The sequence below is a fragment of the Carlito syrichta genome, unplaced genomic scaffold (genome assembly GCF_000164805.1).
Source record: "Carlito syrichta isolate Samal-C Ts95f unplaced genomic scaffold, Tarsius_syrichta-2.0.1 Scaffold316472, whole genome shotgun sequence".
Lineage (NCBI taxonomy): Eukaryota > Metazoa > Chordata > Mammalia > Primates > Tarsiidae > Carlito > Carlito syrichta.
In genome coordinates, this window is record NW_007260568.1 from 143,431 (window position 1) to 160,901 (window position 17,471).

At 36.5% G+C, this 17,471-nt stretch overlaps 1 protein-coding gene across 1 annotated transcript in view; it reads right to left on the reverse strand.

Moving 5' to 3' along the window:
• The window catches only part of THSD7B (thrombospondin type 1 domain containing 7B), a 363,632-nt gene that overhangs the window by 9,425 nt on the left and 336,736 nt on the right, over positions 1-17,471 (reverse strand). Inside the window, exons 11-15 of the mRNA XM_021707254.1 lie at positions 10,667-10,826; positions 9,319-9,492; positions 9,123-9,218; positions 6,752-6,834; positions 4,062-4,254 (exon numbers count right to left, since the gene is read on the reverse strand). Of these exons, the coding sequence (XP_021562929.1) occupies positions 4,062-4,254; positions 6,752-6,834; positions 9,123-9,218; positions 9,319-9,492; positions 10,667-10,826 (706 nt within the window). The remainder of the gene's footprint in view (positions 1-4,061; positions 4,255-6,751; positions 6,835-9,122; positions 9,219-9,318; positions 9,493-10,666; positions 10,827-17,471) is intronic.

A 17,471-nucleotide genomic window follows, 5' to 3' on the forward strand; every position in this document is an offset into this window, starting at 1 on the left:
AGGGACCAAGTGAAGCTTCCTCTATGTTTACAGTCACTCCCCATTACTCACATTACCGCCTGAGCTCCACCTCCTGTTTGGTCAGCAGGAGCATTCTCTTCTCATAGGAGCGTGAACCCTACTGTGAATTGCCCCTGCAAGGGATTTTGGCTGCATGATCCTATGAGACTCTAAAGCCTGATGATCTAAGGTAGGGCTGAGGTGTTGATGCTAGCACTGAGGAGTGGCTGCAAATATAGATTAACATTAGCAGTGAGGTTTGACTGCACAGATCATAATAAATCAATTGCTTGCAGACTCATATCAAAATAATAATTTTATAATTATTATTTTCTTATATATTACAAAGTAATAATAGAAATAAAGTGTACAATAAATGTAATGCACTTGAATTATCCCCAAACTATTCTCCCATCCTCTCCCCCAAGTCTGTGGAAAAATTGCCTTCCATGGAACTGGTCCCTGGTCTCATAAATTTTGGGGACCACTGTTCTAGCATACTCTGTAAATTGCCAGATACAATGAGGAATTGACAAGGTTCTCTCTTGGAACATCATAGGAATATGGGTTCCCTAATGAAAATTATGTCTGTGAAAAAAACAAACTTGAAATTATACTACCTGGTACCACTTTTCATGGACTTTTAGAGTTATAAACAATTTGCACTACAGTTTGATTTTTAAGTCCTCAAAAGCATTAGGTTGTAAATACCTGGAACCAAAACATTTATTTTGCTGAATGTTTTATTTTTCATATGAGACTTCTATAAGTCATAAACATAAGTGAGAATACTCATAGGTGATAATTATCAAATGGCAAAAGAAAAAAAAAACAGGTGAAAATGTAAAATATACGATGGTTAATCACATTTGTTTTACAATACCAAACACTGGCAATCATTATTTTATAAAATTGAATCAATCTGCAGGCTATTTTTGAATTTATTTTAAGGTGTTTGTAATCTTAAACATGTAATAAAAAATATCGCAGAACATTTGATAATATGAAAAGGAACAAAGAAAATTATAATCAAGAGACAACCTTGCATACAAAAAACAAACAAATAAAAACGAATATGTTCATTTTCAATGGTTCCGCTTCCAGAACGATATTGGGTGAACAAAAATCATATTACCAAACAAGTTAATTCAACCAATTACTGTAAAATTATGACCATGTATGTAAAACTACACATTATTTTGGATTTGATATCTACTAGAGTTAAAAATAAATTAACTAAATATTCTTATCTATTTTATGACTTTTACTCTATGTAAGATATAGTGTGAGTGTATGTATGTTTTTCTATATGTGATGGAGAAACAAGTTATTTCTGCCAATCTAATGTTTTTGCTCAATTTTATGTACTGACAAGGCAATGACTCAGTATCCCAAAGGAATTGTATTCCTTTCTGAAAGAAACACACACAGATTCATTATACTACAGGAATGTAAATAACTGCAGGTCCAAAACACACATTAGTATTTTATTCAAAAAGCTTCTGTGGGATGAAAAACAATAAAAATCCATTGTAAACAATACTTGTTTTGAATAAAATCACAATTACTTTCAATTATGTTACAGCTTCCTATCATAGTTTTTGCTTACAGGACACTTTCAAGCCTCAATCAGATTTTTGAATGAGGTTCTGTGTGCTAATGATATTTTTCTATGGTCATAAAACTTTAATCAAAGCTTTGATTCTAATCTATTTGAAACACTAATGATTAAATTTCCTATTTCAAGTTTTTACATAGGAAAAAAACCCCAGTTTTTCCTGAGTGAGAAAGCTCCTTATATTTTATGACCCGTTAAAACCTCATAGGGTTGATGCATTGGGATGATCCAGTGCTTTTAAATCCCCAGTGTAGAGGCATGTGATGGTCCATGACCTTTAAGCCATGTTACTTAAAAATAATTAATATATTGTTATAATGTTATAAAGGATAATGTAAAACTTCAAATTATTTAAAAAAGACACAGTGAGAAATAAGTCTTCCCACCACCATCTCAGTTCACTATTCAGGACCTTTCACTGTTACCAGATTCCTCAGGAATCTTTTGAGTTTTTCTTTGCACAGGCAAGCATCTGAACACCCGTAAATACAAATTCATACACGTTCTTAAAAGGACGCAAATGGTGCATATCATTTACTTTGATTTGTACTTTTTCTTTCACTAAGCAATATATGTTGGAAATATTTCTGTGCTAGTTCATAAAAGCAGGTCTACTTCTTAGTATTATTATGAGATACCATTCAACAGTGACTAGATTTTTGTTTTTCCAGTATTTGTGGCCATTTAGATTGTTCCCACTCATTTGCCTCAACAAGCAACCATGCAACAAATAATCGTCTACATACTTATTTTGGTATATGTGTGTATAACTGTATGATTCATTCCTAGGAGAAACATTTTAGATCAAAATGTATGAAAGAAGATATATCAGAATAGCCTCACTGTCTTCCTGAGAGGTTTCTCCAATTTATACTCTCACAATGAGAATCTATGAAAGTTGTAAACTCTCCCCCAGACTAAATATATATTTACACACACAGACACACACAAATATATACATGTACATGGCATTTTATATGAATATATGTGTGTATGTATGCAAACATTTGTGTATCTATACACACACACACATACATATACTCAAACACATGATATTTTTGATGCTTTAATTATATCCCAAAGTCCATCCATGAATTAAAGATTAAGGGCCTCACCTATAGATTTAAAGACTCATTTCTTTGGAACCTCACCTTAATTCTTTTTCTGAAACTGGTCCACAAGCAATGGGTTTAACTTGCCCACATTTCCTATCATGCTTCCCTCAAGTTTCAATATACTTCTAAGTTAGTCACAAAACGAATGAGATGTTTTTAAACACCTTTGGCATTCCCAGACACACAGGGGAATCAAAAGTTGAATCAGACATGGCAGGCCCCAGGTTCCCTTGGGCCTGAGATCTGAGTTTTGCTTCATTTAAACATGCCATCAAGGCACTTTGGGTACAGCCAAGGCCTAGGGGCTGGAAAAAAGTTCCCAGGGTACACCTGCCTGAGTCTTCTCTGTCTCTTCCCTTCCATGCCCCATAACTATGTTGCTTTGCTCAGTCATTCACAGCATCTTGCTTCCTAAAAGAGGTATGTATGCTAGACACAGAAACTCCTGCCTTCTTCTTCTATTTTACAAAGTGGGAAGCAGTGTCCAGTGGTGCATAAAGGCCTTGATGACCTGTCTTTAAAACTTTCCTCTGCCACTTGCTGGTGGTATGACCCTGGTAAAATGAGTCTGTACTGCCAGTTTCAGTTTCTTAATCTCTCAAACGGGATGAAAACATCCCTTTAGGTGGAAAGAGATAATGAGATGATTCATGCCACACAACCAGGCAGCACAGACCCACAAGATATACAAAAAGCATCTGAAAAATGCTCATTCCTGTCCTTGATAAGCACCAGTTATTGAGTCCTACAGACCTGACATTCTGTAATACCCATGACAATCCTGCGAGGCAGGTGCTACTAGATTGTTTTATAAATGAGGAAACTGGGCTACAGAAAAGTCAAGAGTCACAAAACAGGTATGTTCTAAGCCATAGGGCCAGTAAAGTCTGCCTGCCTTTGAAACTGATGCTCTTTACCATGTCACCAGCGCTTCTCAAACCAAATTGGGTCTCGGGACATTTCCTGAAAGTTTCTGAGATTCTATTTCATTTTTCTTTTAATTTTAATTATACATACACATTCAGTTATTAAAGCAGACTCTTTTACAACGATAATTTACAATTAAAAGATATTTTCAAAGAATAATAGATTGCTACTTACCTCAATATCTCTTACACATGGGTTGCCAGACTTATACCCAACAATCCATGAAAACATTTTACACTTACAGGGAACAATGCATCACACAATACTCAAATTTGATAAACCTTGAACTACACCATATTGCCTCTTTCTTCTCTTTTTCTCCTTCCCTTTATCTTTTTATCATAAGCAATGATAAAAATATGAAAAAAATTCATTATTTCTTACTCACTACTGAGACACACCTGGATCAAGTGGTTGAAGAGACCATCCTTTAAAAATATCATGTATTTTTGAATTCACAGGTCTGTTTTTCCCAGAAAGGTTTTTCACATCTGCTTTTTTATCCTCTGAGCCTGGGACTTTCATGCAGTAATCCAGGAAACCATTTGATCTCATTATTTCTGTATAGCCCTTCTCACAACCACAGACTCCACCCTACAGCACAAAGAATATTTTTATGGTTACACAGTGAGTTGTACAGATGAATAAAGAACAATCTAAATGTTAAAATCACTTCGTATTTACACTATATGTCATGACAATTTTGCGTTTTGAGGAACGGACTTACCAATGAGATGAAAATCAAATACATAGTTCATCTTTTTGAATTCCAAAATCAGCCCTTAAATACATGGTCAGGTTTTTCGAATGTGTTTACAATTCTGACACTTCCCAAATGGGAAGTCACAGTTCTTTGTGAATAGAGTGCAGTAACTATGTCTTTTCCTTTCTTATAGAGATGTTTATGGTATTTAATCAAATTATCTGTGTTTCTTTTTCCCAGTTTTTCAGATCCTTGCACTCCAACATGCCCTTCCTACTGAGAAGCAAAGCAACAAGGATTTTGTATATACCTTCTCTGTGGTATGTGTTTTTTGAGGTCTGTCACTACCCCAGGTGCTCAATGCCTCCTTCACTTTCTACCATTGATCACTACCTAGCCCAAATTAGTTAACTGCTCGCAGGTTTACTTCTGCACTCAAGGAAGGCACCTCAAGAGGGGGAGGAAGCCTTCACCAAAGGCATGTGCCCAAGAGAAGGATGTGTTTATCTATCTAAATTACTCCTTCCTTGTAGTAACCCAAATGTCACACCACATCACATCCCTAACTGGCATTGTGACAATGCCTTTATATTTATCTGTGAATACCTGGTCATTTTTATCTAGAATGAATGTCGCCAAGAAGCTGACTATGCTGAGGCATGATAGATAAGGATTTTTATCTGTCTCTGGAAGTGAACCTGAAAATTATTGCTCTTCTTCCAGCAAACATACAGACAATAGAGAAGAATAGAAAAGAATAAACATAAGATTATAAATTTCTGTGTCTTTACTATTATGACTTTGGCTAAAGCAAATTATCTAGCATTTTCTGAAGGAAACTTAGACTCACATAGCCTCTTGTGCCAACCCTCATCAACCGACCAGCTTTACTTAGGTCATCAATTGTTGACTGAACACATGATTTTGAGTAGCAACAGATAACAAAAGTAACAAGGCACCTCAATCTTCAACACGGGGAAAAGATCACAAAAGTATATATCATAATTAACTACCTATAGTTTAGTACCAGTTATGGTCATATAATAATTACAAATAGGCCGGGCTCGGTGGTTCAGCCTGTAATCCCAGCACTTTGGGAGGCCGAGGCAAATGGGTTGCCTGAGTCTGCGGGTTCTGGACCAGCCCGGGCAACTTGGTGAGACCTCGTCTCTACAATAAATCAAAAATTAGCCGGGCGTGGTGGTGCGTGCCTTGTAGTTCCGGCTACTTGGAAGGCTGAGGCAGAAGGATCACCGGAGCCCAGCAGGTCGAGGCTGCAGTGGCCAGGAGTGTGCCACGCATTCCAGTCTGGGCGACAGAGTGAGACTTCAATTCAAAAAAAAAAAAAATGACATATAAATATGGCATTTTTGTTTGGCTTTAATTGGAGTATCACAGAGTATTCAATTGAGAGATCTAGTTAAGAAAATTTGTATATGCTCAGCTATCAAAACTGATAGCCTGTATCGTTACACTTGTATCGTTAGCCTGAGAGAAAAGTTGGAACCAGCCAGTCATATATTCCAAGGGGTCAAGGAAAAAAATGTATGCTTAATAAAGAGGGCATCCATAGAGCTGGTGGAAAGCTACAACTTCTACCTGAAAACATTATTAGATCAAGTAAAGTTCTGATGTTTTCCTCCTCTTTTCCTCATATGCCCCTCTAGAAGCTTAACCACTCTCTTTCATGGTAAGGAATTAACCTACCTTCAAGTGGAATAACAAAAAAATAGGTTGAGTGCTTGAATTTTTTTTAATCAAGTCATTTTGCAATGAGCACAATATAAGAAGAAACTCGTTTCTTTAAGAAAGACGGCATAACTTAAAAAAATTATATATGCACTGCACACTATGAATGCTATTGGTTAGAATGCATTATACATTTTGCATTAATTCCTGAACTGTGGTAGATGGGAGCTATAGGAGAAGATGGGGGAGTACGATTTATGCATAAAAAATACATATACACTTTTTTTCAGTCATAGTCACATATTCAGCTGAATTAAAATGAATTAAAAATTTATCATGGTGTGATAAATTTTACATAACGTGAGGCAACATGAACAGCATTTATAACATCTTTCAAACTAGGTTAGGTATATGAAAGGTTAAGAAAAGACATAAATCAACTGAGAACACTTATTGGTAAATAGAGCTAATATAAATTAGGTCTCTGAAAGACAGGTTTGGCTAAAGACAGATTTATAGAAAAAAGACTACTTTCCTTAATACATGGTCCTGCCCAGATATTCTTAATAGCTGTGATTACTCCTGCAAATGCCTCTAGATGGTATCATGGGTACGTGGAACTGCTGCCTGGGCTGCAGCAGACAAACATCTGACTACATATGTAAAATACAGCAATTAGGGCTCTAGCACATGACTCACCTGTGTACAGTAGGAGAAAGGTTTTCTGCAGGCTGGAATGCACTGCCGAACGGCAGCAGGACGGGCCTGAGGGGAGCAGCCTCCTGCAAAGAAAATCCCACCATCGTTTGCAGATTTCTCTGTGGTAAACATTCATAATTTTTTGGTATTTTTCCCCCCTGTGGCACTGGCCTTTTTGTAACAGCATTATTATTATTTTTTAATTCATTTGCCATTACTGATTCCAGTCCTGTTTTATTGATTACTCCATGATGTTTTGGTTCAAACGGGAGGCTGGCTGTTTACAGTGAAAATTTTTTACCTGCTCATTGGTCACATGATTCAATCACATGGCTATGCCTGAGTGCAAAGTCTATGAGAGCCAGGATCAGTAGAGAATTAGTCAAATCTCAGTTTAAGCTCAGGAGTGGAACACATTTGTTCCAAAACTATGTATACATTGCTCCAGCTTTTGAGCACTCCAGCTGGGCACTAGGCTGATTCCAACAACCCAATAAATGCTAAAAGAATGCCACTAATCAATTCATGGGACTATGGTATCAAATACTTTGGTGGCATTTTAAATTGTATATCAACCAGAATACATATACACAGAGTCACATACAGGACCCCACACATATTTTAAGAGAAATATATAAGCTTTATGAGGGACAACCAAACCTCTGACACAGTACTTGTAGCTGCTCAGTAAATATTTTTGGGTAAATAGATGAAATAATGCAAGTATCTATCATTAGAAAATCACCTACATAGTAGTTGTGCCTTGCTGAATTAGACACAGTAAAAGAGACATGGGAAAAAGCCTAGAGACAATTTGTCTAAGAAGTTAACTTATCATTCAAGAGAACTAGTTAAATAGCATTTATATAGTATTTGTAGCATTTATAGGTTCTAAGCTTTGGATAACTTTAACTGTCAACCAATTATATTTTATCACTTTGTAGCTAGCAAAAAGTCTTGGCCTTAAGACAGAACAGGGAACAGTCAACCTGTATTTTATTTGGGAATGAAGCAGCTAAATTCTGTGTTACATGAAAACATAACACAAATAATCCACACAAAAATTTAAAAAACGAAAACAGGAAAACTCACAATTCAGAATTAGCACCTAGGTGCGAAATTGATAATTTGGGTGTTAGTGGCAGTAACCACACAGCCCTGTTGCTTCCAATTATGCTGGGGGGAGGAGTTCCATTATTTAAACCAGTGATCTCTAAATTAGATACCTCAGGGGAAGGAGAGGTCTTGGGAATTGGAAAGAAAATATTGGAATTTATGAAGGTTATATAACATGTTTTTGTAATTTAATAATTGAATTGCGCTCTAATGATACTTATCAGATGATACTGGTGACGTGAACTTATTTGGTTGATAGCCATATGTTACACATTGTGCAGGAGGAACTCCATGCAGATAATTGACAGCAAAAGCCCTGCCAGTATGTGATCTCTCAGGATACTGCAGAATATGATGCTTTCTGGGTTTCTGGCTAGGCAGACTACCGCATATTAGTCTATCAACAACTTACAAAATGAAAAAGTAACTGAAAATAAATTATTGTATGGATTAAAAGGAGTATCAACAATGCAAGAGCAGGTAAACAAGAAAAAGGAGGAGCTGGCAATTCCTCTATTCCTACGGACACTTTTCCTAGCCCTTGAATAGGCTCTTACTAAGTAAAAATACGACAATTTAATTTGCTCTCGACAAGGAAGCATTTTTAAAAACTTAAAAAGCTATTCAAAAGACAACTTGTACAATTCAAATGGTACCCATTATCATGAATATGGAGCCCTTCCCTCAATCTATATTTAGATATTAAATAATAATCATGATTAGCAAAATATTCAAAACCCAAGCTTTCAGTGCACGAATACAAGCATCCATAAATCACAGCATAAAAGTATTTCTGCACCATTAGAAATGTTTTTAACACATAGAATATTTTAATTTTTACTTTTATCTTTATTAATGATCCTTTTAATTTCAATTTATGAGTATGTTGTATAACATATCAGTATAGTAGTTTATAAATACATGCTAAGGTATGTCCTCAAAAACTTTTTACTGAGAAGGTACGTGATTTAAAATTGTATTAGTGTCAGTCTTTTTCAGTCTTTGTCTCAGATCATGATATTTTAGAACATTTTAATGTGTTTCAGCTTATATTAAATTGTCTAATATCTTGTAAGTCTTCAGTTAGAATTGTTTGCTTTCTAAGATGCAAAGGTCTAATGAAAATTTGTCATGAAGAACATCTAAACCACCTTCCTGTCATTCTTTGCTTATAATTTGTAAGCTAATTCTTCTCACAAACAGCAACACTCAGAGATCTTTTTGAAGTGCCCATATGAGTCTTAGGCAAGAATACCTGTGACATTAATGCCATCTGAACGTTGGCACCATACAGTTCGTTCATTATTGTTCCAAAGACTTGCTTTCCATGTGTAGTGATAACATTTGCCTCCTGTAAGTAAATATGATAACAGCATTCTATTATACCTCACTTAAAGATAGAATAAGCATTGATCAATTAAGGCTGAAGAATTGAAAAGTGCTCTTGGTACCTGTACAGGGGCGTGTTTCAAGAACCTGTTGGGGGCAGCTGTCTTGGTTCTCAAAAGACTGAATTATAAAAGTCCTTGACCTAGATTGGCGGCCCATACTCTCGAAACTTCTTCCATCGATGCAGGTTAATTCACACGTGCTCCACTCTGACCATTCCGTCAAATGGCAGTCTCCTAGACAATCATGCAGTACAGGACAGGGGAAACATGAAAACTGGCACTTGATATTTACGCGACCGGGGCTCATACAGACATTTGCAGTAATGTGGGCAAGTTCTAGATACTACACATTTTATTTTGGCCAATTTTCGAATCACAAAGTGCTAAGAGTGATGAAGTAATTTATAGTTTAATCTAGTTTAATAAGAGAGTGACAAAGACTAGATTGTTAATACCTGTGTCTACTAGTGATAATAAAATTTTTAAAAGAGAGATGTAAACATTATAATAACTCAGTTTTCAAAGATCAGCATAACATTGTAAAATGGATGTTCACAGAAATCATATTAAAGAGAATAAGTAGGCCACTGAAATAAAATATCTTTGGATTAAATATCATATTTAATTTTTATAACATATTTAATTTTAATTGTAATATTTAATTTAAAACTGGCCATTTCTCTATATAATTTATATATATTTATTTTTCTATATATAAGATATATTTATGGATATAATCTGTGTGCATATATTATATATAATATGTATTTGTATACACACAGCATATGTATGACATGTAAATACATATAAGTATGCTTCGCACTGTATTATAAGGATAACTTAAGTCATCTTAAACTTATGTCACACAAACTAAGTTCTGTTACTAGGATTAAAATAAATTCATATATTTTATGTAACTAGTAATAATCTTCACATTTACATAGCACTTGGCTATTTACAGAGTGCTTTCACAAACTCACAGCTTTCCTGATACCCACCAAGCCATCATCTAGGATTCATTTATTCACAGATTCAGGCAACATTTTTTAAGAGCTGGCCAGTGTGCTAAATATTGTCTAGTTAGGTATCATCACCATAGTTTTTAGATGAAGAAAAAATTGCTCAAAGAAGCCAGACCATATGCTCCAGGTAAAACACCAGTGAAGTGATAGAGACAAGATTCTGACTTAGCCTTTACTTCAAAATCCCATGTATTTTTTTACTTTGGCCACGTTAGATCCATCAAAAGAGTAGTATACTCCAAAGTGATAATTATATTTAAAAATGAATGAATTAAAAACACCAATTTTGATGAGCTAGAATACTCCAGAGAAAAAAAGAAAGTAATAGAGGAAAATAAACAAAAATATAATCATGAAGGGCACTCCGTGTCTCTAGAATTACATACCTGGACAAGGCACAGAACACAGTTGCTTCAGGATGCTGTTCTGAAAGGGTGTTTCTCCACAGAGTACATCGTCCACACGTACAGCTGCGTGAGATAGTGAACCATTGTGGACCACACAGGAAAGGCTGCGGACCTGGATTCCTTCCCCACAGTCTCCACCCTGGGAGATGAGGAGATGCTTTTAGAATTACCCAAATGATTAGCATCTTCAAAGTTTTGGTTCCTGCCACCACTTGCCTAAGAAGACCACAGTCACATATTTCGACAGCTTCCTCCTCTTAGGAACTCTCTCTCAGTTGATGACAATGAAGCATCACTGAGCAACACTTTTAGAGTTGATAGAAGTAGAAATGTGCCATGGAAATTATGTACCCAGAATATGACAATTCATTTTGAAAGTCAGCCAGGATAGACTAGAAAGAAAACAATACATAATTTGTCTAAGTGTATGTAGATAAAATAACCTAGTCTATAATCATTCCCCATGGAAACATGTAAAGCCACAGGGCATAAATTTCTCGTTATTTTGCTTGTGTTTTTTTTTTTTTTTTTTACAGAGTTCAGTATATTCTCATATGGATTAGGATGGGGTTTCCAGGAAAACACTGTTTTTCTCTATTACCACAAAAAGTTGTTTTCCCAGCATGCCTTCTGTGCTGAATAATGTTCCTTAAAGATAATTCATATCACTCTCACAAAGACACTCTAGGCAAGTAGAAAAATTTTGTCTTACAGAAACAGAAGCTTAGAATGGGAAAGGTCTGAGTGGTTATCTGGCCCAACCATCTGTCTGATAAAAGATTTTCTACTATAAAATTTTTGACTATTATCAAAAAGACAGAGAACAATAAATGCTGGTGAGAATATAGAGAAGCAGTAGTTCTCATACAAAATTGGTGAAAATGCAAATTAGAACAGCTAATATTAAAAAATGAATGGAGATGCCACAAAATAATTAAAAATAGAACTACCATATGATCCAGTAATTCTACTATTGACACACACACACACACACACACACACACACACATACACACACATACATATATTCGGGGGTGCCAAAAAATGTATACACATTTTAAGTATGACGTTTGCAAATGTGTATACTTTTGTGGCACCTTCAAATATTTTATATATATACATATCTCCAAAAGAAAGGAAATCAATACAAGGGGGGATTCAAAAACCCAGAATTATTTTTTGGAGTGTAGGCCCCTTGTGGTAAAGGTCTCCTCTCCCAGGTGAGTTCTAGGAGCCCATCAGTGCACTAGCTAGTGTTGTGGTGAAAGACTGTGTTTGGCTTCGGTGAATTTTTTTTTTTTTCTTTTGGTTGAGATTCTTTAAACACATTTGCCCCATTTCATAATGAGTGATTTGCACAGACAATCTGCCCACACCTTGCTGAGTGTTCAGCAGTTTTTGAACAAAAATGACATGACTCCCATGCCCCACCTTTCCTATTCACCTGATCTCACCCCAAGCGACTTTTTTTTGTTGCCCTGAATGAAAAACATCCTCAAAGGTAAACGTTTTGCTGATTTCAAAGAGGTGAAACAAAAAATAACAGAAGCTAAAGGGCATCAAAATTGATGAGTTCAAATCTGTTTTGAGCAGAGGAAAGAGTGACTTGATAGGTGTATTTTGTCAAATGGAGAGTACCTAGAAGGTGACTGAAGTTTAAATATGTAAGAATAAATATATAATTTTTTAATAAATAAGTTCTGTGTTTTTGGGTCCTCCTCATATATTAAAGAAATATCTGCACTCCCATGTTTACTGCAGCACTATTCACAATAATAAAAATATGGAATCAACCTAAATGACCATCAATAAATAAATGAACACAGAAACTATGGGACGGACGGACGGACACACACACACACACACACACACACACACACACAATGGAATACTATTCAGTCATAAAAAAGAACAAACTTCTGTAATTTGCAGCAAAATGGATGGAACTGGAGGTCATTACATTAAGTTTAAAAAAAGTCAAGCACAGAAAAATATCATTACAAAAGGAGCTATAAAAGTAGATCTCATAAAGGTAAAAAGTAGAGTAGTGATCACTAGAGGCTGTGAAAAGTAGAGGTGATGAGGGTGTGAAGAGAGGTTGATTAATGGGTACAAATATAAATTGGAATAAGCAAAATAAAACCTAGTTTTGACAAATCAGTAAGCTTTAGCTTGAGCTATAGTTTACAATAATCTATTTTACATCTCAAAATAGTAACAAGAGAATAATTTGAATAATTCCAGCATAAAGACAATTATTTAAGGTAATGGAATCTCAATTTACAAATTATGTGAATGTATTAACTTATCAATGTACCCCAAACGTATATACATCTATTATGCATCAAGAAAATATAATCATAAAAATGAAATAAATAGATTTAATAAAGAAAACTTTTGACAGATACACATGAGGTTAGTATGTTCTCTTCAGTTTCAGTCAGGTGCTCATACTTCAAAAGGAAGTCAACTGGATATTTGAATAACTTCAGTTGATAGTTTTCACATGGATATTCTACAAAATAGAGCCCAAGGTAAAGTTTTTAAGAAGCAAATCCCAGGATGGCAAGAGTGAGGGTAAAAGAAAACTGATACAGGAAAGGAGGGGAAACTAACATGAGGCAAGGTGTTACTAAGCTGGCCTCAACTTCACAAACAAGCATGGGTGGTTTCTTGGTTACCCACATCTTCCAGACAGCTCACGGGGTATCACCATGCTTCAGTACCATCCATGACGGACAGGGAGGAGAGGGAAGGTGGGAAAGGCATTTAAACGCTTACAACTCCTTGGATTCCGTTCTCATTGGTCAATGTTCAGTTTAGGGAGTAAATTCCCTATGTACTTCCAGGTTTTGTTACTCAGCTTCTAACAAAGTCCAGAGGTTGGTGGAAGAACTAGAGTGACTACTGCTGCTGCTGTGGTGCCAAGAGAGAGTAAGTGCAAGAGCAAGAGCAAGTGCAAGAAATATCCTAGTAGTGGCTCAGGCCGGCACAATTCCCAGCCTTTGTTCTAACATGCTCCCACCCACCATAAGGTGACAGTCTGACAACTGGGCACTGAGAAACTGAGTCTCCTCTCCTTCCTACCCCTTCCCCGACTGCAGGACACAGAAACTGCATTGCCTAGACCTTGGAACAGTGGTGGCAAGCGCAGGGGCAAGAGTCAAGAAGGACAATGTGGTCAGTGAAAGCAGTCATGTGAGTGTTTCAGGGCATGGAGCAGGCGATCCACGAGCTGATGGGTCATTTGAGCACCAACCAGGCCAAAACATAGTGACAGCAGTTGTTGGGTGTCAAGAAAAGGTCAGCGAAAGGTTGCTGGAGAGGACAGGATGCTAAAGTGGCTGCTGAGAAAGATTCTTAACATAAGGAAGCTGTGACTCAAAAATATACGGGGGGGAAGTGCAACTTGGGGAAGTTCAAGCTGTAATAACTTAAAGCCTAAAGAATCTGTGGAGGCACATAAATTGGGGATCTTGTGCTTTCTTTTAATTATGTTTCTTCTTTTTGGAATATAATTTTATATGTGATTTGTTTGTATAAGGTGGTATGTTAGTCTGTTTAGGCTGCTATAAAAAATACCTTTGACTGGGTAATAGAAATGTATTGCTCATAGTTCTGGAGGCTATAAAGTCCAAGGTCAAGGCACCAGCAGATTCGGTGTCTGATGGCTGCCAGTTCTTTATATATGGAGGCTACTAGGTGTCTCAAATGGTGGAATGGGAGAACAGGCTCCCTTGAACCTCTTATATAAGTGTATTAATCCCATTCATGAGGGTGGATTCTTTATATCTAATCATCTTCCAGTGGCTCCACTTCTTAAATCTACCACATTAGTGGTTAATTTTCAACATAGGGAGGGTGGGGGGACATCAATATTCGGACTATAGCAGATGGTTAGTCCCACACTTGTGTAATCAATATTTCATAGAGCTCTAATAATTTCTATGACTGCTGTGAAACTGTGTTAAAAAAGCACCATAATTTTAAGCCTAAATGAATTTTTTGGAAGTTCAAAATCCATTCACAGTAGATTCATTCTAGGCAAATGTTCTAGTAAATGCTTATTCCCTAGAGTGGAAAATAACAGTTGTAAATAAATTTTGGGGAGGGGAAAAATGTTCACTCATAACTAATTTTTCCAGATGATAGACTCATTGCAGAATTGTCTAGGTACATGTTTTGCTATGGAATATCAGATTTTGTATATACTTGGAAAGAATAGTCTAAAGATACTGCAATATGAATGGAATTTGAAAGTATATCAGTATATCTGGTCCCTCAGGTGACAGAAGTGTAATTGATTAGAGTTGTGCTAATCACACACAGTTGTGTGTGTGTTTTGATATTCTATGAGACTGAGCATGAAGAAATGACAGAAAACAGCCTAAACTAGGAATCCCTTTAAACACCAAGGCAAACAACCATATGCTCCTAGTATGTACCTGGTAACCAGTCCATATTCAACCTTGATCTTTTATACCTTTGACAACAAAAGTCACAATATGAAGAGAAATTAGCATCAGAGTAATTTCATTCAAAAAGGAAGCATTCACATAACTCACATTCAAGAAGACTTTATACACCAGTCCTTGAAAATAGATCCGGCCTTCTTAGAGCAAGAAGCACTAACAGCAAGGATTCTTCCACTAACTCTCCACTGTCCAGATCACTGGAGGTTTTGTATACACTAAATTCACATCTCTTCCAAACATGGATAGGCAGATAGTACTTATAATCATAGTTTTAATAAAAATTACAATAGCAACTGTAATTTATTGAGCTCCTAAATTATGTCAATTACTATGCTAAATACTTTACCTAACTTCTCTAATTTGTATCCCAAATCCAACAAAATAGGTACTACAGCTACTTTCATGATATAAATAAGAGAACAGATGTTTAGAGAGTTTAGAGACTTAGCCAAAAATGCAGAGCTAGAAATTGGCACAACTTTGACCAAAATTCAGGTTGCTAGACTCCAGAGTCTGCGATCATCAAGATTTATCAGCATACATATGTATATGTGTGAGCAGCTGAGGAACTTGGGAAGAGTTAGGAAATGCTAAAAAGAAAGTGATGCCTGAAGATAAATACTTCCTTCCCACATAAGATAGTGACAGAATTGGCACATCCACTATGCTCCTTGCAAACTTCTCGTTATGGTTGCTGCTTTGTGAAGGCATGCAGCCACCTACGTATCATCACCACCCTCGGTGAATGAGTTCACAATCTACACTTGGCAGGTCAGGACATGCTAGAACAAGGGGAAGCACAGATGCAGCTGTAGAGAGATACTCTTCCATTGTGTGCAAAGACCCACATGTACGTTGATCAGAAATTCCAGAAACTCAATTATGTATAAATTTAAGAACAGACTCTTTATTTAAAAGATATGGTATTATCTATCTCACAAAGAGTTGACAATTAGGCTGCAGGAAAAGTAGGAATGCAGTTAGAAGTCAGGAAAATGTCAACTTAGATATCGCCATGCTTTCCTTTCTCTTTTGCCTCTGCTTTTTTGGTTGTGTGTCATTTTCTTTGTCCTTTCTTACTTCTGAGTGACTGACTTTATCCATAAGTTGAACAATATGTGGTAGCTAAAACTTTCTAATTACAATATCTTGGAACAAGTTCAATTCCTTTAAAGTATTGAGGAAGAATGCTGATTGGCACTGTTTGGATAACTGCCCATCCACCTCAGAATAAACTATATACTTGTTTATTGAGGGTTTTGAATGGATTAAGTCTAACTCCAGTATCAGTGAGTGGGACCTACCCACATCTAAACTTCTGAGGTAGCTCTAAAGTTTCCAATCACCTGCTCTGGTGGGTCTCCACGGCCTCCAAAACTGGGTATCTCCAGTAGATGTCACAACCCTCCACACATCTCCGGCACCACTATGGGAGAATGTCCACTATCCACTGCTCTTGTCCCCATGGTTCTTACAAAAGCTCAAATTTTGACAGTAAGACATTATATGTGGCATTTTCCTATCATGTGCCTATGGCAGACTTTTTTTTTTTAATTAGGCTCCTGACATCTGAGAAGATTAAAAAAGAAGAAAAATTGCAAGTAAGGTACAGCAGTGGTTGTATGCCTGTATGCCTGGTAAGACTTGGTACGTAGACATTGTTCATCTTCTGTCCCTTCTTCTTCCCTCCCTTTGACGTTTTTCTCTTCTTCCTAACTTTCAGCTTTTCTCTCCCCAACTCTGGGATGTCTTCCTGAATTCTTGGAACTTACTCCCTCTACTCTGTCAAAGTAATTACAATGACAAGGAAAAATATTTCTTCTGTTTTAGTAATTGTAAGTGATTCCAAGCAGCATTTCAAAATTGCTTAGCCGGGTTCGGTGGCTCAGCCTGTAATCCCGTGTCTTTGGGAGGCTGAGGTGAGTGGATTGCCTGAGCCCGTGGGTTTGAGACCCGCCTGGGCAGCGAGACCTCAACTCTACAATAAATCAAAAAATCAGCCAGGCGTGGTAGCGCATGCCTGTAATTCCGGCTACTCGGAAGGTTGAGTCCATTGCACTCAAGTCTGGGTGACTGAGTGAGACTTCAACTCAAAAAAAAAAAAAAATTGCTGAATACTTAGCAAAGAAGATCTTAGACTAGTAGACAAAGTATTAACATTTAAAGCTATTAAGTTACTTCTAAACTAGTTAATTAGCATGGCTACTTTATTTTCTGTAAAAATGAGACTGAAAAAATGTACCAGGCATTTTTGTTCCTCTGAGACCTATTAAAATATATAGGCATTTAACTTCTGCAAGATAATAATG